At 38.1% G+C, this 24,813-nt stretch overlaps 3 protein-coding genes across 3 annotated transcripts; 1 reads left to right on the top strand and 2 right to left on the bottom strand.

Annotated features, from left to right (window-relative positions):
* The first annotated feature begins 1,464 nt into the window (after positions 1-1,464).
* On the top strand, positions 1,465-5,169 carry LOC117614395 (SEC14 cytosolic factor-like). Its single transcript, XM_034343195.1, has 7 exons — positions 1,465-1,761; positions 1,910-2,027; positions 2,263-2,351; positions 2,470-2,516; positions 2,639-2,727; positions 3,212-3,345; positions 4,110-5,169. Exons 1-7 carry the CDS (start codon positions 1,648-1,650, stop codon positions 4,821-4,823), a joined length of 1,305 nt encoding a protein of 434 aa, XP_034199086.1. The 5' UTR covers positions 1,465-1,647; the 3' UTR covers positions 4,824-5,169.
* A 2,281-nt stretch (positions 5,170-7,450) lies between these two features.
* On the bottom strand, positions 7,451-8,868 carry LOC117614668 (F-box protein FBW2-like). The gene is made up of 3 exons (XM_034343554.1): positions 8,760-8,868; positions 8,296-8,672; positions 7,451-8,184 (listed from the first exon to the last, which is right to left on the bottom strand). Exons 2-3 carry the CDS (start codon positions 8,670-8,672, stop codon positions 7,614-7,616), a joined length of 948 nt encoding a protein of 315 aa, XP_034199445.1. The 5' UTR covers positions 8,760-8,868; the 3' UTR covers positions 7,451-7,613.
* Positions 8,869-20,831: 11,963 nt separating this feature from the next.
* On the bottom strand, positions 20,832-24,265 carry LOC117616126 (heat shock 70 kDa protein 8). The gene is made up of 2 exons (XM_034345341.1): positions 24,119-24,265; positions 20,832-22,796 (listed from the first exon to the last, which is right to left on the bottom strand). The coding sequence occupies exon 2, from the start codon at positions 22,792-22,794 to the stop codon at positions 21,085-21,087; it is 1,710 nt and encodes a 569-aa protein (XP_034201232.1). The 5' UTR covers positions 22,795-22,796; positions 24,119-24,265; the 3' UTR covers positions 20,832-21,084.
* Between the last annotated feature and the right edge of the window lie 548 nt (positions 24,266-24,813).

Genomic DNA, 24,813 nt, shown 5'->3' with positions numbered 1-24,813 from the left:
CTAAAAGAACAAGAAAGATACTGTTTTGTGTGTGACATTCGATCATATATATACATATACATAAATGCCCTTCTGTTCTTTTGTCCCGCAGTATCCGTTCACGTGTTGGAATTTTTTGCCCCTATCATCACAACCTAGACCCACCCCCACCATCCCACCTTGCTTCTACAAAAGTGCCATCATTGCAACTCCCATTCAATTTACCCAAATTAAAGTTGTATCGTGCAATAATTACATCCAGTACCACTGCAGCCTTTTTTCACATATACAAAAGCCACCAAAGTCTCTGTTTCAATCATCACATTAGAGTAGTTATTCTCTCTTACCGATTGTATATAACTATGTGTTTGGTTCAACGCGATGAGCGATATAGATATATAGTTAAGTGATAAATATATAAATCTTTTGTGATGAGGATGTTTAGAATGTAGACTAGTAACATTGTTTATGTCTGATATGGGCAAAATATAATGAATTATCCATTTTGTTTGTGATTGTACCACATAACCACGATGAAGTAGAAAGATTTTATCATCTGCTTGTGTGTGTGCGAACGATTTCCAATGGTTAATAGTTTGGTATCTTCTAAAACACGTGAAGTGAGAGATGTTTCTTTCTTTTAAAAAGAAAACAGTTAACTTTGTTCTTAAGAAGAAAAGAACAACGGCTCTAATAAGGATGTTGAAAGATTTGAATTCTACACATAAAAAGAAGGGGAAAATGCTAACATACATGTCTCATGCATGCAAAGTGAATGTCAGTTATTGATTCTCGTTACTTATACAATAGGTTTCACAGTGAATTCGACATCAATTCCAAAAATTAAATGTGCATACAACATGTGGAAACAAAATTGTAACACATAACATAAAATATATACAATGATATCTATGACCATGTACAAGTTGTAACACATGAGTGACCATCAAGCAACCATGTGAATGGTCTTTACCACACATTAATATGGGAGGCAGGCACATCATCATCATCATGAAATATATGGGCGCAGGCATTAAAAGAGCTCCATAAGCAGTAATTGTAGGCAACATGTAGGCAAGTTACATTCTAGGAAACTATCAAAAATGAAAATGAATACGTTTCTGATAAAGAAACACGAGGACGAATAGAAAAAGGTAAGGTCAGGGCAAAATGGGAAAGTAATAAAGCTGGAGCAATTAAGTGGGGAGGTGGGCGATGGGCTTGGGCCTGGACCAGCCGACCTTTTCCGTTACGAATCGCTTTCGGACCCATCATTGCAAAATATTACAATCGCATTGACCAAACCAACCAGTTGACGACGTTTTTAATTTAAAAAAAATCCCATTGTTTATTAATAAAATAAAATAAATATAATAGCTTTTGCATGCGCCAGTGTGGTAGCCTTGTAACGGCGTGATTAGCTGTCGTTTTGCTATATATATCCCCTCCTCTGCCTCACTCTCCTTTATTCAACGTTGGATCAGTTTTTCAAGTTTCAACACCTTTATTTTCCCTCTCTCTATTTCTCTCTCTCTCTCTCTCTCTTTTTCTTGAGTGAACATTTTAATGGTTGCGTAAATTTGAAGGCTGGTATAATAGAGTGTGTGTTTTCTTGGAACTGATTTGTTGATTTGATCTCATCACTATTTGTCGGAAATCTCTCTCGAAATGGGAAAGAAAGATCATCATCTGCAGCAGAGAGATCAGCAGAGCAAAGACGACTCAAGGGTTGAAGCTGTTCTTCAGCTTCTAAGAAAACAAGCCCCACTTTCAGTCAAACAGGTTGAGCTTCCTCACCAACTTTCAGATCTCCATGTTTTGCTTCATGGGTTTTCAAAAAGTTTGCATTTTGTTCACGGGTTTTTCCAGCCAATCATTTTTTTAATGGACTGTGTCTCTTTTTGTTTTGTTTTGTTTTTTTGTTATGCAGGAGAAGTTTTGCAACACTGCTTGTGTTGAGAGGTTTCTGAAGGCAAAAGGAGACAGTGTTAAGAAGGCAGCCAAGCAACTGAGGGCCTGTCTTTCTTGGAGACAGAGCATTGGCACTGGTAGTTTTCTTCTTCTTCTTTCTCATTTTTCTCTGCTGGTGTTACTTATTCTCTTTTTTAGTGCATCTTGGTTTCTCTTTTTGTTTTGTGTTTAAGCGTAGAATCTTGCTTTTTCCACGCTTTGAATTAAGCGTCAAAGTGTTTTAACCCAACCACTAATGATGAAAAAGTGAAACCTCTCTCTTTCTCTCTTCTTTCTATTACTTATTTTAATGTTGTTGTTTTGAACACACAGAGAACTTGATAGCAGACGAGTTCTCAGCTGAACTTGCAGAAGGGGTTGCCTACGTGTCCGGGCATGATGAAGAATCCAGACCCGTTCTGGTAAAATTTAATAATTAAAATAAATTCAATCTCTATCTCTTTCTGTTTTATTTTGTTTTCCACTGTGTTTTTGTTTATTTATTAAACAACCCACATTTCTCCTTAACTTTTTGTACAGATTTTCCGGATCAAGCAGGACTACCAGAAGTTCCATTCACAAAAACTGTGAGTAGCAAACAAAACCCAGAAACTGCTCAAACAGAATTTGTCCATCTCATCTTCTTCTTGTTTTTGCTTTTGTTTTTCCTGAAAATATTTTTTGTATTTTCCATTTTTGTACATTTAAGGTTCACTCGCTTATTGGTTTTCACGCTGGAGGTGGCCATTGAGAGCATGCCCAAAAATGTCGAGCAGTTGGTTCTCCTTTTCGACGCAAGTAAGCCTCCCAATCTTAACCTTGGCATACCAAAATCAACAAGGCTAATTTAGTAATTCACCACCATTGTACTTCAAAACTGCACCCTAGTAAACTAGCCTTGTTAATGAGAAACCAGGCAGGCAGATATGTCGGAGGAAGAGGCACTGTGGTCTTCTGGGACTGAGATATCATCAGAAATTGTCCGGAGTGCCCCTCAGGTGTCGCGATCAAACCCTCAAAAGCGGTCCAGAAATGAAGGGGCATTATGGGGAATCGGATTATCAATTTTGATACCCCTCCCCCTCCCCTCCTAGAATTGGTCAATTCCCAAAACTGCTCCTTCCTTAAATATATTGATCCTGCCAGGATTCTACTTTTTCTGCTTTGCCAGAGACCCTTAAAACACTTATTATCCTTCCAATTAACAATTATAATTCAAAATTATGCATGTAATTAACACTAATTTTGATTATTTATTAAAAGTCGGGGTGGATTTTTGCAGGCTTTTTCAGATCAGCTTCGGCTTTTATGAACTTGTTGCTGGCAGCACTGAAAATTGTGGCAGAGTACTACCCAGGACGGCTGTTCAAGGCCTTTGTAATTGACCCTCCCACTATGTTCTCTTATCTCTGGAAGGTAAAAATGTTAATCAAAATTCAAAACAAATGAGTTAATATTTGGTTGGTTGGTGTAAAAAAAGTCCAATGTTACTGTTGAGCTTGCTGGGTTTGTGTTTGTGTGTGTGTTTTTTTCACTGTTTTTGTTTTGACTACTTGTGCATAATGTATGCTGCTTTTGGGAACAAACCCCACCTATAAGCCTTATCCTTTTAAGGCTTAGGTCACATCCAATTGGGTTGCAGTGTTCAAAAACAAGTCAATGACAACCCTATTCCCACTTCTTTTCTTTTTTTTTTTGTGGGGGATGCTGATCATCATCATCATCAACTCTTGATTATTATTGCTTTTGCATGGGTTCAAATTATGCCACAATTATTGCTAGGGTTTGCTTTCAGAGAATACAATCCTAGGAACAGTAAAAATCTAAAGATTAAATAGGTGTTACTTACCACCCATGTAACACTGTTGCTATGAAAAAGGTCTTGGACTTTAGATAAAACACTATCAACACAATATATGACACAAGTAGTTTCAAGGGAGGATCCCCGTTTGTGTGTGGGTTATCATGATGTAAATTTGACTACCCGATTGTCACGCCAAACGAATCCCGCCCCAAAGTTTTTCGTATATACTTTAATTTCTCCAACTCATTCCAACATTTTACCATGGATGTTAACATTGTTTTGTTTTTGGTTATTGATCATTGTGTGACCACAAGGTATACAATTTAATAAGTCAAATGTGTTGAGTGTGACGTGGATGTGTTTTATTGTTTTGCAGGGCGTACGACCCTTTGTGGAGCTTTCTACGGCTACGATGGTGGTGTCATCACTAGACTTTGAGGAGTCGTTGGATTTCAACGACTTCTCAAACTACCCGCGAGCCTCGTCCCTACGATTCGACCCCGCGTCAATCAAATCAACGGCCAAAATCGGCTCCTGCTCGTCCTCGCGTTTCTCCTTCACTGTTTCTCACCACCAGTTCGACTCTCTCAAGCCTTGGTACCTCAGCCTTACCGACACGTCAGCATCCAAAGTAGGGCCCACCGGTCACTCCCCTCTGGGACCCGCACTCATCTCTCCGCTAAACGCTCGGTCGTTCTCCTTTGCATCCCCAGCCGCGAGAACGCCACGTGGAACCATCCACGGCTACGGCAACTCGGCGGCCACGAGGAAGAGCTTGTTCCCGTCGACCCCACTGCCCCAACGGTGCACCAGCAGCGAGGCAAGCAGAACCCCTCGCCACCCGCGGACCCCACGGCCGTCGTTCCTCCAGTCACCGGCCATGTTCTTCCGCAGCAGCACTAGCAAGGAGTGCCACTTGAGCAAGACGGACAAGTCTCGGGAGTCGTTCGTCCCGTTTTTGAAGTTCTACAGGAGGCCGTACGACGAGATGATTTACAGGTCAAAGATGCGGCCCCCACTGGGAGGGCTCATCTCCATCGTCTCTCCCCACCTGAGACGCCGCCACGTGTCAGTATCGCAACGGTTCTAAACTCAAAAACCCTCCTCCTCGTCCTCCTCCTCCAGAAAAGCGAAGTACATAGGTTACTATTAAATTAACAAAATGAGTCCTTGACTTGAGTACTAATAATTGATTAATTATTTTTCCAAAGTCCAACTCTCCTCGTGTAGTAATTAATTATCGAAGACCAAGAAATTAAGAAGAAATTTTTGTTCAGAGAGAGACGACGTACTAGGCAAGGTGTGAGAGATTGTGCAGCATTGTCTAATTTTGAGGCTCGGGAACAAGATACCGTGGTCGAGACGGTGAACAATATATTTGCATTGGAACTCATATGCTGTAAAGCAAGAAGAAAAAAAAAGAAATCTTTGTTTCATTTCAATTCAAACTTTGATATATATATATATATATATAAATATATGTTTCTTTTTTTCTTTCGCCTTGTGGAATCTTTGTGACGGAACCATATGGGTTGAATTTTTGTTCATAATAAAATGGACCCGAGTTTGAAAACTTGTATTTTTGTAATCTTCTTCTTGTATGGTTTCAATTTGGTTTGGTTTAGTTTTTAATTTTTTATATAGAAATGGTAGGAATATGTGTCGGAGTTTGTGGTTTAAGAAGTCAAAATGTAGCTACGTGCCAACGTTCTTTATATTTTTATTCAAGCAAAGTCGTACCATTTCTGATCACATATTTGTATGAACGTGTAGGTGAGGCTTTGGGAAGTGAAGTTTTTGTAAAGATTTATACATTATTTTGTATGGACATGTTTGGGTTGGGGCTGCGGCTTTGTCGCGGACCCATTGTCCTCAGGGAGCGCCAAGGTTCGGTTCCTCAAGAGGTGATGTTAGAGACTCAAAGTTCATCTGTTTGTAGCTTATGGCTTTTTCAGTGCGGAGATTTTCTGGCTGATTCACTGCTAACTAGAGAAACCCAATTCGTGAAAATATATATAAATTAGAGGGTTTGGTTTGGTTGATTTATATTTTAATTGTTTAATAGCAGTTGACAAGTGGCAATCATTATTATATATTTTTGAAGTTATATGCAGACAAATTGGTACTGCTAGTGTTGATAGTTTTCTGAGTTTGAAAATGTGTCATTTTCGTTTGTTTTTGGGAGTGCTTTGAATGGATGTGACAGAGTGTCATATGCATTTTGTAACATTGAACTTTCTTCATCAGTACATGATATGCCTAATTTAGCAAATTGGTAAAAATAAAATAAAAGGGATGATTTATTGGACCAATCCGAGTGCCACACCGACATGATTTGAAGCCCAATGTGTAGATTTTATGGACCAACAAAAGTTCTCAAACAAGTTCTTGTATGTTGTATTAATTCTAAAATTTTATAATTCTGTAATCGAGTGAAAAATGATATTAACTTGTATAATAATGACATTGAGTTTGAATCATATGACACCTTGATAAAGTGTCTGTACGAAACCCCCCTCCTCTTGTAATTTAGACTATGACTTGTATTATTTTGATCACGCTTCTATATTATGTTGTGTTTATTAATCTACGACGAACAAAACAAGAAAAAGCATGGAACCAAAGAGTATGCCCAACCCATTTTATTAGAAGGTTTGCAAGGTGTGGGGTGGGACTTTAACTACATGTTTCTTACAATATGCATTTTTCTGCCTCTCTGTGTGTAGTGTGCACATAAGGAATTTGTTAGCTTGATTTAGCATCGGAGTGTTTTCTTGTAGGTACCCCCTTTCATTGGTGGCAATCGAAGATGGTGTCTAGCTTCTCAACATTGATTACGAGATTACTTGTTAGAAGACCCAAAATTTCATGCTCCAACAATTCCCCAAAAATTTAAGCTTTTAGAGTAAAATAATTGTATTAACGTTGACACATCCTTTTTGGTTCTTCTTGAAGGTAAATGTCCCCTGTCTGAATGAATGGTTAATATATTTCTGGTTCATCATCTTTCTTAGATGTTTGATGTTTCCATGTTTTTCATCACTTTTTGTGATACTTATTATTTTTTTATTTTATTATAGATGCCTAAATATATAGCAATAGAAACTTCATTTTGATGCCTTAATGGTGACTGGTTGAAGGGCTTGCGGACGTGTTAAGCTGCCACACTGTTTTTGTTGCAGTGGAGATAGGGGGAGAAGTTGAAATTGAAGTTGCCTTCTGTATGGAGCACTCAACTGTAGTAGACTCACAGGATATCTCAGATTTTGAAGAATTGAAATGAAGCTTTTCTTTTGCTGCTAAAAATGAAGCTCTCGGTTGAGATTGTTCTGTTTCCCAATCTATGGGTTACTATCAAATGCGCCAAAACTAGCATCACTGAACTTGTTTACCACCTAGCAGAGGCTGCCTTAATTCTTTTTAGAATTTAATAAGCATAAACCGTGCGAAAATTTGCGTATGTATAGTTGGTCTTACATTCCTTAACCTTATAAAATCAATGAAACATATACTTTCATTTGTCTATTGATTGTGGCCGTTGTTAAGCTGGTGCAACCAACATTCCTGAGCCTCAAAAGAAATTTAGCTAGGAAAACCTTTGGTGGCCGGGGAAAGTTAGGATAGATATAGAGGCAGAGGCAAGGCTGAAGACAATCGCGAGCACATGTGATATTACAGAAAATGTAGAGAAGGAATTTAGAACGGCCATTTTCCCAATTAAGCAAACATCTTATAATTAAATCAAGATAGGAACTTATAACAAGCCCTCATTAGAGTAACAATGTCCAAAAACACAAGATGAACACCACACCACACTCAACACACACAATTGCTCATTAACGTTGTAAATATAAAAAAGATGAGATATTACTTAGTACAATCAAATAGTTCTTCGTTCCTCGTCACTCAAATCATTGAACGCATCGCGCAAATCATTGAGCATTTCATCCCAATTCTCCACAAGCTGTTGAAATGAGTATCCAACATCAGGAAGAATAACAACATTGTCCATACCACGAAGAAATTCAGGAAATTCAGAACCCTCGCACATAAATTTACTAATATGAGACGCAAGCTTTGATAATTCATCGTCGTTCTCATCGAATCCAAAACAATCTCTGGCGTCCAACATCACTAGATCTTTGCATCCGCACAGCAACGTGACAAGACTATCCCGACTTACTTTTGCACCCTTCAAATTTAAGTACTTGATATTAGGCACCAACTTCACAATTGACAATGCCTCACGTTCATGAACAAAGCCTTTGGACAAATCTAAACCATAAAAATTCTTGGAATGTGTTTGTATAATTACAAGTATTTTCGCCAAATTTAAGCATGAACCCAATGATAACACCTCCAGATTTTTCCAATTGCCAATCAGCTCTAGGTTTGTGTGTTTGTTGTCCAATACATCTCCTGGTAAACTCAAAGTCACAAGGCCAGGACACCTGCACACATTCCACAACAGCAAAAATGCTACATTTACATTTACAATTACAAGGAAAATTAAACTACACTTGGATTGGAATTTGAAAATTAACTTAAATGAGAAAACTTACACATTTGCAGCAAATTCAAAGGCTTCTACTGTGCAGCATTTGGGAAGCTTGAGCACAGTAGCATTTCCGCTGCTCCGATTGATCACAAACTTTAGAAAACCGGTGACAGAGCAACGATCCCCATCAATTTGATACTCACTCGCAAATCTGTCCATAAGATTTTTAAAATTTGGACATTCAGACGCATCCCCAGGCCAGACTTCAATACATTCGTTGTCCGGGAAAATGAGAGATTGCCAGCATGAAGGATTGAGGGTCGCCTTGTACCATGACTTGCACACGAAAGGGACATCCAAAAGCAGTGACTCCATTCCAACTTTCACCAACACTTTGACCAAGCAGTCCATTTGTAAGTCCTCCCATTTTCGTTCGTCCATCTGCAACAACGATTTAATATAATTACATCTATATACAGTAAATTAAAAGGAAAAAAACCCGTAAATTTCAAAAGAATACAAAGAAACCTGGGAAAACAATCATAAGGTAATCCTTTTCCAATATAATAAGAACAAACAAGAGAATTAATTGATGGAGTGTTGGATAATTGTTCATTCAACAAGCACTTTCTGCATTCCAACAACAAAAAGTAGGAAACTAGTTACTAGTCCAGCAATAATATAGAGGCAACTACTTCACGAGGAAGCAATTCTAGTAAGCAAGTAGGGCCCTTTAAAAAAGAAAAAAGAAAAAAGCAAGAGAGTCTTTGGCACCATCTGCTAAGCTAAAGCTAAGAAGGAGTTAACTAAACAAGCAAGGCCATAATTGTCCTATAACCAAATAAATCATCCTTATTTAAGCTTCTCCTTACTTCCCTTTATGGGTTTTTAATCGAATTCAGATTTGAGCCAATAAAAAAAAAAAGAAAAAAAAAAAAGGAAACTAGTCCAGCAATAATAGAGGCAACTGTTATAAAACCAAAGAATTAATGAGAGAATTTAGGAGCAAAGAAAAACCATTCAATCAGTTTCTCTCTTCAGTATTATCTGTATATCAATTACAATGAGGGGGGAACCCTTTTGTAGGTAAAGCCTCATGTGGTGGGTTCCACTCTCCACCTTATCATTTACAACACTCCCCCTTGGAGACCACAAATTATACGGAATATGCCTCGTTAAAAACTTTGCCATTAAAAACCCAGTGGGACAAAAACTGGTCGAAGGGAAAAAGAGTACATAACCATGTGTAACATAAAATTCTGTGTATATTGACATGCGTGCGACACTGCCTCGTTAAAACCTTGCCAGGAAAAACCCAGTGGGATAAAAACCTGGGCGAAGGAAAAAGAGTATAGTGTGTAAAGGTCTTTGTTGACAACACGCTCCCCCTTATGCTTGGCAAAAAATCTTTAAGCCATACTGTTGATCAGCTTTCTGAATATCATAGTTGACACTGCTTCTGTGAGTCAATAGTGTATGAAGGTCTTTATTAATACCACGCTCCCTCTGATGAATATCTTCCCCTGAAAACTTCATGACTAGCTTTTTCCAGTAAGCGACCATAGAGTGTCCGCTCTATCTGGAAAATACGATGTCCGCTCCAATATACTTCCGGAAAATCCTTAAAGTGTCCAACGGATAATCCTCATAAAAATACTTCAATACTTTCTTAGTACAAGCATGAATCTCGTTCGCATAATGCTCGATCTTTAAGTCGAGACAAATATTTCTTGAATTCTTCAGAAGCGTTAATGTGTTGCAAACACATTATAATCAATGTGCTCATTAAGGTAATTTATGCATATTAGCATTGAGTACAGATTTTGTGCTTCAGGCACATGTCATTCAGGGACTTGCTTTATGCAATTTCAATCCCTTCAAGGATTTTGTTTAAAGGGATTAAACTTTATGACACATTATATAGCTTTAACCCAGCTATTTATACACCTTTAGGGAATCGCTTTTGGTAATATGCTCCATGCATTTAATAACCCTTAAAGATAACATGTTGGTCTCCGTAAATGTGCAATAAAGGGGCACAATTGAATCTATAAATATGGAGAAAACCCAACATTCCTTGTTTATGCCAAAAACTTTGTGTCATACAAAGTAGGTATATTCCCTTTTATTCCGAACACCCAAGTATAACTTTCAGTATTAACAAATTTTGGGGTTTGTACTGTGGGTTTGTTCTTTCACGTTCATTCTTATCTATAACAGAATTACCTCATTCCATTTTGGCCAATGATATTGTCGACATTTAATAATTGAACGTGGTTCCAATCAATACAGCCTATTTATGATTTGAGTAGCTACCCCAAAATCAAAAATTGTCATTCATCAATTCATGATCCCACCATTCTCACGTGCATGCGCATGCATCAATTATAAGCATTTCTTTGCTTTTGGGTACCCAAGCCACTTCAGGGGGCTTTTATGATGTGAGAATGTGAATTATAACCTCCAATGGAGCGTTATTTTGCAGTATGGCATGGATAATCTCCATTTAGGGAGTTGGAACATTAAGAACCCATATATATGTCATGCCTGCAGGCATGCCACAGATTAATACATACATGTCAATTAATTTCTGGGACTTTAACCCATACAATTTGCTACGCATTAGGCGTGCACAATATCTGTAATAACCCAAAATAAAATATCTAAAAAGAAATAAAATATCTAAAAAGTAAGGATAATATCTTCTAGCAAAAAGACAATTTTGCCCTCACATAATTTAATAGAGAAAAAGTTGACTTTTTGATAGAGAAAGAATTTGGAAATTATGCTTGCGCCGTTGCGTAGAGCACGGCGAAACGAGTCCATAGACACGGAGTAGACCCGAATCGGAATTGTAACGAAAGAGTTATGGTCAAAAGAGTCTCAGTGGCATAACCGTAAATATTTCAAAGTTGCATCTATAAAACCCAGCAGCTCCCTCTCTCTGCTCGAAAACGGGCCGCCGCCTTCCAGAGATTGCTGGCGCCGCCTCCGAGCACCAATGGCCGCGGGACCGGTGGCGTTGGAACCGCTATCGAGTCCCTTACCTTTTCGGACCGACCTCCACCCTTGGGCCACCCGAAGCTGGTCGGAAAGTCATGATTACCGACGGATGTTCACTCGAGTTTCATCGATCTTCCAGCTCGATTTTCTCCTTCGTTTCTTCACCAAATCAATCGAGCAAGGTATGATTTCTCAGATATTTTTCGTTTTCTAGCTGATGGATGTATGGGTTTCGATCGATTTTAGCTCTAAAGCGATCAATTTTCGACTTGAATTCTGGCCAAAACTTCGGCCGCCGAGATCTACTGTTTCTGGTCACTTTTTGGGGTATGTTCAAGAACAAAAGTGACTCCAAATATGGTGTTTTACCTAGGGTAGGAGTTTGGAGTCTTGGTTCCGAGATTTTTCGACCACCCGAAATCGCTTAAGTCACCCAAATCTGTCAGCACGTGCTGGGGGTGCGTGGGCGAGGGTGGTGAAGTAATTTTGTATAGTTTTGAGATCCTCGTGTCGTCATGAGTGCGTAGGATTTCGCGGATGTCGATTCGGAGTCCGTTTGAGCCCCGAACGGATTTTCCATATCGCGCGATCCTTGGGTGCAGTGTCGTCCAATCATCGGATCGCAAATCGTGTAGGATTTGACGGATTGCGAATCGGAGTCCCGGATACTCCGGAATCGCGAACCCTGGGGCTAGGGTTTGGATTTTAAGAGATAACGTGATTTTGGCCAATCCGACCGTCCGTTTTGGACCAAATTTGCGGAACATGGTTCCTTCTCTGTAAGGAACCTTCAGAGAAGCCCAGATTGGCCATCGGAGACCGTGGACCCACGGGGTCCCGGATCGGCTGATCTGGCAGCTTCTCGCTTAGTGAGGCTTCGGGTCTCTTAAGACCATTCTAACTATCTAAAAAGGTAAGGTGGGCATAGGAGTAACTTGAAACGAGTGCACGTATTTTTAGGAGTCAGGGGCAGGATGTTTAATTTAAATTCTTTTTATTCAGCAGTCTATTGATTTATTATGCATGGATAATCAGGCACCAGAGGTCCAGTCGACCGCAGGAGGGACCTTCGAAGGGTCCAATTAGCTCGGACCACCAGTGAGTGGACTTTCTTTCGTAAACGATCTTATATGCATGAGTTATATAAATGATTTATATCAATGAGATTATTTAAATGATTTTATAATGATTTTATACAAATAAGCTTTTATAAATCAGTTTATATTGAATTACTTTCATTATTTGATCTTGAAGAAGTTTTATGAACTATTTATTTCGAACGTGATTTGAGTGGTACAATGCTTTGATTTACGTGTCGTTAAGTTACTGAAGTTTCACAAATATAAAAAGCAGAGTTTGAGAACTCTATCGGAGGAGACAGCAGTTACATTTCAGTTTCACAAAAAAGGCAGTGAGTTATTAGATTTTTCTAAACATAGTTTATTTTAGAACCACCATGTACCCACCCTTTATTTAGTGGTTACCCAGAGTTGGACCGATGTCTAAGGACATCCAGTCCGATTTCAGTTTATGTCAGTGCACTTGACTTTGCCTCACGAGTTTCGGGGACGCTCGGACCGTGAGTGCCAGGATTTGCGGCTCGGCAGACTTGGTGTCCCGAGACCTGCCAGGATTGCGGCTCGGCTGACTCTGTGTCCCCGAGACCTGCCAGGATTGCGGATCAGGCTGACTACGGTCCCCTGCATCCTGCCTGAGCGACTCGAGCTGACTTGGTGTCATCGAGGACCTGCCGGCAGATCAGGCTGATCATAGTCCCCTGATTTCGCCAGTTTGCGGCTTCGGGTGGACTGCGTGGCGCCCGAGACCTGCCAGGGGAATTGACGGACATGACAGGGGTACAAATATGTGGTATTTTCAGAGGATTTTGAGTTTTCTTTTATTCAAGTATGACTTTCAGTTATTTTATATCAGTTTCTTTGATATTCGTGCATTTATATCTTTACATATTTGTTCAGTTATACAAGCACAGTCATCAGTAGGTTTTTACATGCTTATTTGAATACTCTATATTGAAATATAGACAAACCCTCGATTTAGATCTCTTCTTATTTTTAAATGGGGGTTATTATGTTTATAAAATTGTTTTCAAGAACATTATTTTTGTCCACTCACATTTTCAACCTGTTTTTCGCCCTCAGGACGTAGAAGTACGCGAGATCCACCACCGGGCCATTCATAACTTCCGCGCCTCAAAGTCAGGTAGAGTGTTGTAGAAAATCCTTGCAACCCTGAAAACTTTAGAAAATGCTCTGATATCTAGTTGAAACTGAGAAACTAGAGTTGAGATCGGTTACTTGAGATATTCTGGCAGTTGGTGTGAATTTATTGATTGTTTAACAGGTGAAAAATTTTGGGATTGGTCAAAATACAGGGGAGACTCTGCCGAAATTTCGGCAGAAGTCTAAGGGAAATTCGAAAAGAATTTGAGACGAGAAGGGTAAAAAGGTCTTTTGTGCCCGACATTTGCCAGATGTTGGACACGCACAGGATTTGACTCGGATTACAAAGCGAAAATTGGGTCGGGTCCTGTCAATATCAATATTGACATGTCAAAGGATTGTCCTTTCGGGACTTCAATCCACATTATTTGCTACGCAACAGGCGTGCGTCATATTGGTCACTGCTATGCCCATGTTATATTTTATGGGACTTTAATCTGTGCAGTGTATTACCAATGTATGAAACTTGCAATCTGTAAAATTTGCGTTAATAATTCATGGATACATACAAGTCATTCTTTTGGAACGTACTTATCTCCTAATTTGGTTACCTTTCAAGATAAAATATCAAATAAGTATATAAGCATAAAATAACACAAGTATTGCTTACATCCTTAGGTGGGAGAAACTTTTCTCAAGTATCATTCAAACTTGTATCGGCCCAGCGAATATAATGTACTGCTTGATGATCTAGTTATATCCTGCAAGAGCAAAAATCACAATTCTATTGCCTCTGTCAAAACAAATAACCCTCAGAGTTAGGATCACTTCATGGATTCTTTCTTCAGATGTTCATTCTAAAGAAATAAAATCTCTTATGAACCGAGAGTTACAAAAAGAGAAAAAATGCAAAAAAAAACTGTGATATTGATTGCAAGATAAGGTAAGCAATCAGGGAATGAAGCTGGTGGGAGCAGACAACAAGCTCAGCAATCAAGGAAGGAAGCTGGTGGGAGCAGACAACAAGCTCTCATTTCTCCTAGTCTAGAAGGACCTCAGGAGATTAGAGCATAAGGTCGCCTTCACAGTTCCCTAATGCAGCGGAAACGTGATCAGAGATAGTCTCGCTTCTTGAATGGATGATGAGAGATAGTCTTGCTTCTCGGGCATATTGAGTGCTTACTAATAAGAAAAACAAGTAGATATCGCATCACTAGGTATGAAGTAAACTGGATGTCTTCTGCAAAGAAAATTTCGTTAGTAACACATTTATACACAAATACAATGAATAGGTAGAACCGGTGAATTTCAAATTAACCATAGGAAAATTGCGAGATTCTCGGGATACTTTTGAAAAAGTAGCTCCGTGAAATCCGTAAAGCAAGATCGGCTTTGATGAAAATAATACTTGAAAACGCCGAAAGTGCCGACAGGCATTATCAGAGGCCACGTGAAGTTTTGGACTCTGGAAAGAAAAAGATAATATGGGGATTCGAGAAGATATTGGGATCCTGGAAATGTTGCCACATTTTCGTCTATAGATATTGCCTTTGCAAAACTTGATTGGAGCAACTGCGTTTCAACTCAACTTCCTTCATTTTCTGAAACTTTAGTTTTTGTAAGACTTTCTTCGAAACCTTCTTAAAATGGCTTCCTCTTCTTCCTGCCCAAATTACGTTACAAAGAAGTAAATTAAACAAGCATGGATTAAACAACATAGAAATTGTGAGAACACAAAAAAGAAAGTTTGCATGTCGTTGTAGTAGTAAAGTGAGAGTAGACATATGACAGAGAGGAGACAGAGAAATAACCACATAGTGTTGAGTTGGGAAAAATTTCAGAAATAAAAGGAGAGACTATCGTGCTGATAACGTGTTATAAAACCAAAGAATTGATGAGAGAATTTAGGAGCAAAGAAAAACCATTCAATCAGTTTCTCTCTTAAGTATTATCTGTATATCAATTACAATGAGGGGTGAACCATTTTGTAGGTAGAGCCCCATGTGGTGGGCTCCACTCTCCACCTTATCATTTACAACAGCAACATAATATAGTATTTCCTTTTGGAAAAGCAAGTAGGACCTTTGTTTTCAAAAGCAAGGGACTCCTGAGCTAAAGCTAAGAAGGAATTACCAAAGCAAGCAAGGCCATAATTGTCCTATCACCAAACTGATCAAAGTTCTAAAGGACTAAAAGAATAATGCCCCTGTTATAAAATGGACTGGGATATGTGCGAATTTTGAGCTGCACGTAAAGTAGATGAGACACAGCATTTAACGAGGTTCGGCTATACCTACGTCCTCGGAGAGCAGCAGCAGTAACTTTTTTAACTATATAAAATAATAGGGCTACAACTTTAGAGTTTACAATATGTGTGGCTCACTGAATTTTCTCTCTAGGAGAATTTCTCTCTGCTCTCTCTTTCTCTTCTTTCTCTTTTTCCTTTTCTCTCTTTCTCTTCTTCTCTTTTCTCCTCTTCTCTTTTTCTCTTTTTCTTCTTCTTTCTTTCTTTTCTTTTCTTCTTTCTTTCTCTTCCGTTAGTTTTCTATTTATAGGCTGAGGTTTCGGCAAAAAAAACAGTGAAGGGAAATTTCCTGGAAGATGCAAGGAAACTTCCTGTGGGCTCCACCTTCAAACTTTTACAACAGCCCCTAAATTGTTAGGCATTTTTGTGGTGTTTGAGCCATATCTACTTTCTATTAGACTTCACAAAAAAATTAATTATTTTTCAGTGGAGAAAATTTAACGAAGAAGAATTTGTAGTTCCAAGTAATTAAAATATATAATCATTTCAACATTACAATTTCCATGAACAAAATAACTAAAGAAAGAAAATAATTTAAATAAAAGATAGGAACAATTACAAGCCCTCATGAAAATATCAATCAAATAGTTCTTCATTCCTCATCATCTTCAAATTCATTGAACATGCCAACATCGAAGGGGATTGAACCTATTTCACAAACCAAATCATCCGTAGAAAACCACCTACGAAGAAATTCCGGAAAAACAGAACCCCTACACATAAATTTACTAATATGAGACGCAAACTTTAATATTTCATCATCGTTCTCATCAAAACCAATACAATCCCTGATGTCCAACACCACAAGATCTTTGCAGCCGCACAGCAATGTGACAAGGCTATCCCGACTAACGTTTGCACCTTTCAAGTTTAAGCACTTGATATTAGGCACCAACTTGACAATTGCCAATGCCTCACGTTCACGAATTAAGGTCATTGACAAATCTAAACCGTAAAAATTCTTGCAGTGTGTTTTTATAAGGGCAAAGTATTATCACCAAATTTAAGCTTGAACCCAATGACACCACCTCCAACAATAATAAGGTAACAAATCATTTAAGCAACAATAAAATTATTTTGATACGTAACATTATATACAGTGTTTTTGATGAAGTCTTACCTCCTCAGCAGTCTTGTACTTGTGAATGTGGTCGTTCTCAAACAAAATTATTAATGATTCAGGATCCAAGAACGGTGGTACACAAAGCATCAACCAGTTTCTGTAGCTTTGTACTTCTTTTGATCCTGAAGAAAATTTCACTTTCATCCTACAAGTGCTTAAAAACCAAACCTTGTTATTGGCAAGACCACAGAAACTCCATGATAGGACAATTTCATCATTTCCTTCCACTGAAGACAGACACCAAGTCAGCAAATTTTGTATTTTTTTTCTTCTGTGCCATGTTGTCAGTGCGAAGAGACAAGAATATAAGGCGGGAAACAGGGAGAGGAATGGAATTAGATGAATTAAGAGTCTCATGATCTGTTCTTCTATGGACCTGACTTGTGCTTCACTGCTTCGGCTTCCCAATCTCAAGCTCAAATTTGCAGCTAAATTTTTTCAATTTCGGGTTTCAGACATTCAGTCAATTGCAGTGTTTGAAAAATTGGCCAAGGAGGGTGGCTAGGCGGTAGCTAGGAGGGTTGGGTCTTTTTTTGGTGCCGAACCCAGAGGACGAAGCAGTGACTGCGAGTGCAAGGTTCGTGTTCGTTTGAATATATTTAAAGAGTATAGCTACACCTTTAAAATATTCGAATGTATTTAGAAAGTATAGCCGAACGGCTATACATTTAAAATATTCGACCATATTTGAAGAGTATAACCGAGAAAGCTCCAACTGCACATCAAATCTCATTGAAAAATCAACAAATTACTGTCCAACTTTTTAAATTACTGTGGCAAGAAGATGAACTAGGTATGCACAATGCTGGAGGATGGTGATAGCTCCCTTTATAAGGTATAAGATAGTATTTTTGTTAATAAGTTGCAAAAATATGGAATGCAAAGTTCTTCACCATATAAAATCAGATTCACCTCAATACAGTCATATCGATGGATAATGCCAAGTATATTAAGCAGCTGCTTTTCATACTCGTGTATTCGCTTTGTCTGCACATCAAACATTGCATCTAAACTAGCATGCAGTTGAAAGTGTTAAATTTTAGTGTAGTCTATTAGACATACCTTCAAGACAAAAGAGAAAAGATGAACAGGATAGGAGTTCTAAGAACTTGTGATCAAACCTTCACACCACTCATTGCTTCAATGTACTCAGCGAGCCTCATTTTGTTAACCTTCTTAACCTACAACATGAGCATATATACAACAGATTTAAATAATAAGATGGGTGAGTATCAATTTTGGCTCCACGTGTTTAAAAAAAAAATTGCAAATACGTATGTACATGTACAATACGATTACGGTATATTTATGTTTTAAAAAACGTAAGACCTATATAGAACACGAATGTAATATTGAAAAATACGTATGTAGATATATGTGTGTGTATATAAATATAAATATATATATATAGTTGCTCTTCTATACTATTTATTAAAGACAATTTATAATTTTAAAAAAGGTAAATCCGCCCGGCTATCCTATTTTTAAATTATATAAGTCATTAATCAACTACTCGGTTTTAAAAAAGTGTGAATGTATTATTGAACAATACATATGTATATATATATATGTGTGTGTTTGTGTGCACGTATATATATGCAAAAGACTATAGTGGCTCATCTATACTATTTATCAAAGATAATTTATAATTAAAAATAAAAGTAAAGCCTTTACGATTTTTAATTAAAATAAAAACAAATGAGTATCGCCGCACGGCTATACTATTTACTTAAAAATAAAACAGAGCAGCTGCACAACGCTATGCTCCCGCGTGTACAATAGTACAGCCCAGGGGCTATACTATTTTTAATATGAAAAAAGGATCCCTTACACGTGTCATTTCTTTAAAAAAATTAAAAACACAGAGTATAGCCGTGCGGCTACACTTTTTTTTTTTTTTTGGGTGGAAAAAAGAAATCCCTTTCATTTAGGCTCCATGTGTCAAAGATAGGTATAAATATGAAAAAAGAGGACCCCTTATAAGGCGCCACGTGTCAACACAAGTCTATTTCTTTTAAAAAATCCGGGTGACTATACTATATTTTTTCAGAAAAAAGAAAAAGAAATCCCACTATCAATTTAGGCTCCACGTGTTTTAAAAAAAACATTGGAAATACGTATGTACATGTACAATACGATTACTGTATATTTACTTTTTAAAAAACGTAAGACCTATATAGAACACGAATGCAATATTGAAAAATACGTACGTACATATCTATGTGTGTATATAATAAATAAATATATATATATATGTAAAAGAGTATAGTTGCTCTTCTATACTATTTATTAAAGACAATTTATAATTTTAAAAAAGGTAAAGCCGCCCGGCTATCCTATTTTTAAATTATATAAGTCATTAATTAACTATTCGGTTTTTAAAAAATGTGAATGTATTATTGAACAATACGTACGTACATATATATGTGTGTGTGTGTGTGTTTTTTTTCCATATTCCTAAATAATGAAAACAAATGTCCAACTATGAATACCATACTAATGAGTCAAAGAATTTCAAGAATGTCAGTCAAGCCAATATCAAAGAATTTCTTTTAAAACTCTCGTCATGGATCCTTTGTTCTAAAATTTCAAATTCATCTCAATATCCTATTTCTAAAAATTATGAAAAAATATTAAATCAATTTATAATAATATAATATAACACTTATTATAATAAAATTTTTTGGGGCCCCCTTGAATAACGGGACTGATGGCAATGATTTGTTTTCACGTCAACAATTGGATTCACCTGAAAGAATTATAACGTTTGTCAATCGTGTGCTTTCATTACGTGATCAGTCACGCAACATCACAAAATTTCGTCTTCACTCGTTCGAAGATTTATTTGATGTAGTAATGTATAATAAATTTCAGCCGAAAATCAAGTTTTATGTAAAGGGTATAGCCGGGCAGCTATACTATTTTTATAATAAAAATTCGAGTATAGCCATGCAGCTATACTATTTATAATTTAAAAAAGACCACCGCTGGCTTCTAGCGCTGCTTCGCCACGTGTCAGAAAGTGCAAATATAGCCGAACAGCTATACTATTTTTATTTTAAAACAACACTGAGTATAGCCGCGCTGCTATACTATAAAAGACCACCGCTGGCTTCTGGGGCTGCTTCGTCACGTGTCAAAAAATCCAAGTATAGCCGCACGGCTATATTATTTTAATTTTAAAACAACACCGAGTATAGCCGTTCAGCTGTACGATTTACAATTTAAAAAATACCACCACCTGGCTTCTAGCGCCTGCTTCGCCACGTGTCAAAAAATCCAAGTATAGCCAGACGGCTATACTATTTTTATTTTAAAACAACACTTAGTATAGCCGTTCGGCTATACTATTTTTAAAAAGTTCACCACCTAGCTTCTAACGCTGCTTTGCCACGTGTCAAAACAATCCAAGTATAGCCTATTGGGAGGGCGGTTGGGGTAAAGGGGTGGGGTATTGAGGGGGGAAACGGTCCTTTTTTCTCACTTAATCTTCTTAACGGTCTGGTCTTGTAACAATCCTAAAGGTAAAGACAAGCAATTCCAGATCCAGTGGAAATCAATCCATATGGCAACTTTCGCATTGTAAAATTTTTTTGAAATTTTAAAGTTCCTTAGTACAACATTTGCTATTCCTCTCGAATTTGCTTTGCAGGACTATTGCAAGTTGATTTTGCTCTGCAACTTCTTTTGAATCTCATTTCCGTGCAAATTTGATGCAAATATTTGAAATTTGTGAACTAAGCATCACCTTTGGGGTTTGGAGTTTATTCTATCACGCAAGAATCTGAGAGTTCTACCATATATGTGTGTTTTTTTCTTTTCTTTTTCAGAATATTCTTTTTGTTCAATACTAATTCAGTCATCATATTCGTTCTCAGGACAATTCCAAGTTATACATTCTGCATACAGCACACTGCAATTTCTAAATCGATTTTCTTTTGAAATTTTTTGAGCTATAAACTTGTCTTTCAAATGGAACACGCAACATGTAGATGATCAACCAATTTTTATTTCAATGATAAACTTCATTTTTGTGATTTTGATTCAAGGCAGATTAATTAGACAATAAGAGACAGAGAAGCAGCAAGACTCAAAACACAGCTAACATGCAATACACCATTGAAACAGAACCAGCTTATTACACCCAATCCACACGCTATAAAGTATGCAAACAGAGTCTTATCCTTACATTTCAACTGTTGATACTATACTTTGATTCTGTGCATACCTGTTAAGTGGTGACTATATCTTCCTCTGCACTGTTACCAAGTCTAGATTAGAACCATAAACTCTGTTTAGGGCTTCAGCACACCAGCCGTGACCGTCATCAACTGTTGGCATCCTCACTCCCATGACTGGATTTACTGGTTGATGAGATCCTGGCATCAAGACCCCAGCCAAAACTCGCAGCACGCTTGAAGCATCAATGTCCAGTATTACTCTTATTTCTGGAACTCCCTTTGGGGCCAGCGGAATTCCCGTGATCTTGAAATAGCCCAGCAAATGATTTTCTTCCACCTTTTTCCCCTCTCCTTCATACACAATTATCAGTGCTTCAGCTTGATTATCATGGGCGGTTGTGAAAATCAGATCTTTTTGTGCTGGCATTGTGGTGCTTCTAGGTATGATGGGCACAAAGTTGTTTCCATCAGCTCGAATACCAATGGCCAAAGGAGTGGCTTGAATGGTTAGCAAGTCCAAACTTCCAAAGGGATCACTAAGACCTGATGCCACCGCTCCTTCTAGTGCTGCTCCAGAGACAGCAGCTTCCAATGGGTTCATTCCTTTGTAAAGCTCCTGCTTTTTGCATGTGCCCATGACAAGGCTTTTTATCTTTGGAATATACGAACATCCACCAACAACTATTACATCGCTCACATCCTCAGTATCAACCTTTGCATCGTGCAAGCACTGGATTATGAGGCTCGCACACTTATCAAACACATCTTGGTTAACTTCCTCAAATTCCCCGCGATCCACAACCTTACATATTTTTGTTCCATTTCCCAAGTCAACATCAACTTGAACATTGGTTTGGGAGGAGAGACTGTGTATTGCCTCTTGGGTTGCAACTCGAAGTAAGCCCACAGATTTTATATCATCAAGTCCACAACTAGTTAAAAGACTCTCCGAATCTGGCAACAGATGATGCATCATATTCTGAAGCAAGTCTTCCCCTCCAATGGCAGATCCTGCTAAGGCTTTTATTTGAGAAACTCCTCCAGCCGTAGCAGTTACAGCTACATCACAGTATCCAGCACCCATATTGAAGATTAAAGCAATCTTCTCCGATCCAGTATTTGTGTTCTGAGATACATTCTGTTGAGCATATAACAACGCAACAGCAGTTGGTTCAGGCATCAGTCTGAGTACATGAAGACCAGCCATGGCACAAGCTCTTTCAATACGAGTCAGCTGGAATCGGCTGAATGAAGCTGGAATGGTCAGAACAACATTTTTTATGGGCCGTTTCAACCGGATTTCTGCCATTGCCTTGAGTTCCACCAAAAATATTGCCACTACTTCTTCAGGAGTGGTGGACCTCCACACATTGTTCACCAAGGCTGCAATTAATGGGCGCACCCCAATGCCCAATGTTTGTACTAAAAACGGTAGGCTCTTGCTTGAGTGAACAACTGGATCAGTATCAACTCTGCCAATTAAGCGTTTCATGTTGAAGATCGCAGCTCCGGATAACACGTCCTGCTCATTCACGAGTTGACTGCTTACTCCCCCTGATGGGTTCTCATCCTTGAATGTGACATATGAACGCATCATCTTCTGGTTTCTAGTATTCTTAAGGAGCTCAACCTGGGAGCCATTCCAGACCGCAACACTGCACTGTGAAGTGCCAATGTCAATTCCAATTGCAGTTTCAGAAAAAGTGGCTGACAATTTTTCCTCTCCAGTAGTTTCACTATCGGATGCCACGGTGTACGCTGGCTCAGCCATTCCTGCATTACAAAAGATGCAAAAGGATGAAGATGTGCACAAAATCATTAGAATAGAAGACAGCAGAAGAGGAGACTCAGAGAGAAAAAAAGGAAAGAGTAGCCAAAAGTGTTACAACATTCATTTTAAAAGTCTGCCTAAAAGAGGAGAAACATTTGTATGTGTTGGATATGACCTCCCTATCACAACGTGCTTTTTGGGATCAACCACATAACAATGGAACCCACATACATGCAGTAGAGGAAGGTAACTAGAACTTACAAAAAAAATCTCCTCGATTATAATATGGGCCATAACCCTTTGCCCAAGTGGTATACAAAAAAACAAATACTGAATTTATTGTACTCGTCATCAGAAGCACCATACAACAGATTGTGTACAGAGACTACAGTGAAACAGAAAAACAGCAAATGGGACTCAACGCAGCATTTTTTGTTCCAAAATATGGATTGGGGCTGAAACTTAATAATCCTTCAGAGTTACACAAATTTTGTTTGTTACGTACCATTTCAAAAACTCAATACGTGTTCCACTTCCCCCAGATTGTGCTGCCAAATCAGCCCAAGAACTAGTTATCCCAAGCAACGCCTATGAATCCCAAGGTTTCATGTATGATACCACCCTCTGTCTTCCTAAATTAGTATTCTACATATTGTTTACTTACAAGCTGACACAACGAAAATGATTCTCTTTTGCAATCTGAGGATTTGTTAAGATAATTCCTTATTGGTACTTGTTTAAAAAAACAAAGGCCATGTTCAATCCACTCCCTTAAAAAGCACTAAACCCTCAAACCATACAGAAAGAATTGGCAAAATATAGTTCATTCACGCCTTCACACAAACACCTATCGGGTATTTTAGCCATTGGCCCATTGCATATTTGTTGGTAGAATACAAGAGACCAGAACCCCACATATTTGACTTGAAATTGAAAAGATAATATCAAGACAGAGATTCACAAAATACAATTATGTCAGAAAATTGAAAACTTCGAAAAATGCAAAGAAATGTGTGAAGAAGGGCTTGACAAGAAAGCTTGAACTCAGAACAAAAGATAACGCTCCAAAACAGAGACACGACCCCTTTGCATTTCCAGAAAGCAAGAACTAGCTCTAGGGTACCAATAAAAAATAACTTAGAAAATAGTAATGACTGAAGCAATAAAGCAGCGCATGCATTCATAATTTTGCCGAGACACACAGATTTTTGAAGCTCTACTCCATGCATAAGCAGCTAGCATAACATTACCCATTAAGGGATAAATAAACAAATACATAAAATAAAAGCAAAACGTTATGTAAAGGAAATGAGGAGGAACTTACAGTTGAGTGAGAGAGCAGAGCAACAATGAGAGCTTAGAGCACAAACAGGGGAGAAAAGATACAACACAAGAAGACGACGAAGGACCGCTTCGGTCTAGAAAGAACGAGAGACTTGAGCATCTTCTTAATATAACGGTGCCCAACTTCTAGAGCTTCCTAGAGTGAAAGGTGGCAAGCAATGACCTTTTTTTCCTTGACCGAAAAATCACCGTTTTTTCTTTTTTCTTTTTTTTTTTTATAAAAAATTTATTTACTGGAAAGTTTAGAATGTGATCACTCGCACCTTAAGCTCTGAAGCCGCCATTTACAAATATTTTTTTTTCTTTTCAATGTCGTTTTTATGCTCTTATGATTATTGATCGATAGTATGATGATCATTGATTTTGTAAGGCCATTCGATTTGTGCCACGTGTGATCAAAGTCCACAGCTTACACCAAAACTGCAGTGTAGGTTTCAGGATTTGCTTTCGGTGCTCGCTAGAAGGATCCAGATAGTAACTACCGCCACAATACATGGGCTGGAACGCCTATCGATCTTGGGCTCGGCTTTTTAGCCCAAGCCCAAGCCCAAAGACAATCCCTCAAATTATTATTATTATTTTTTTAAATTACGACGAAGTTATTATTATTATTTTTTTTTGTATAAATGATAGTCTAATAAATTACAAGAGAGGTGTTTTCACATAAACACTATT

Source organism: Prunus dulcis, chromosome 1 (genome assembly GCF_902201215.1).
Source record: "Prunus dulcis chromosome 1, ALMONDv2, whole genome shotgun sequence".
Classification (NCBI taxonomy): Eukaryota; Viridiplantae; Streptophyta; class Magnoliopsida; order Rosales; family Rosaceae; genus Prunus; species Prunus dulcis.
This window is presented reverse-complemented; position numbering and strand designations above follow the sequence as displayed.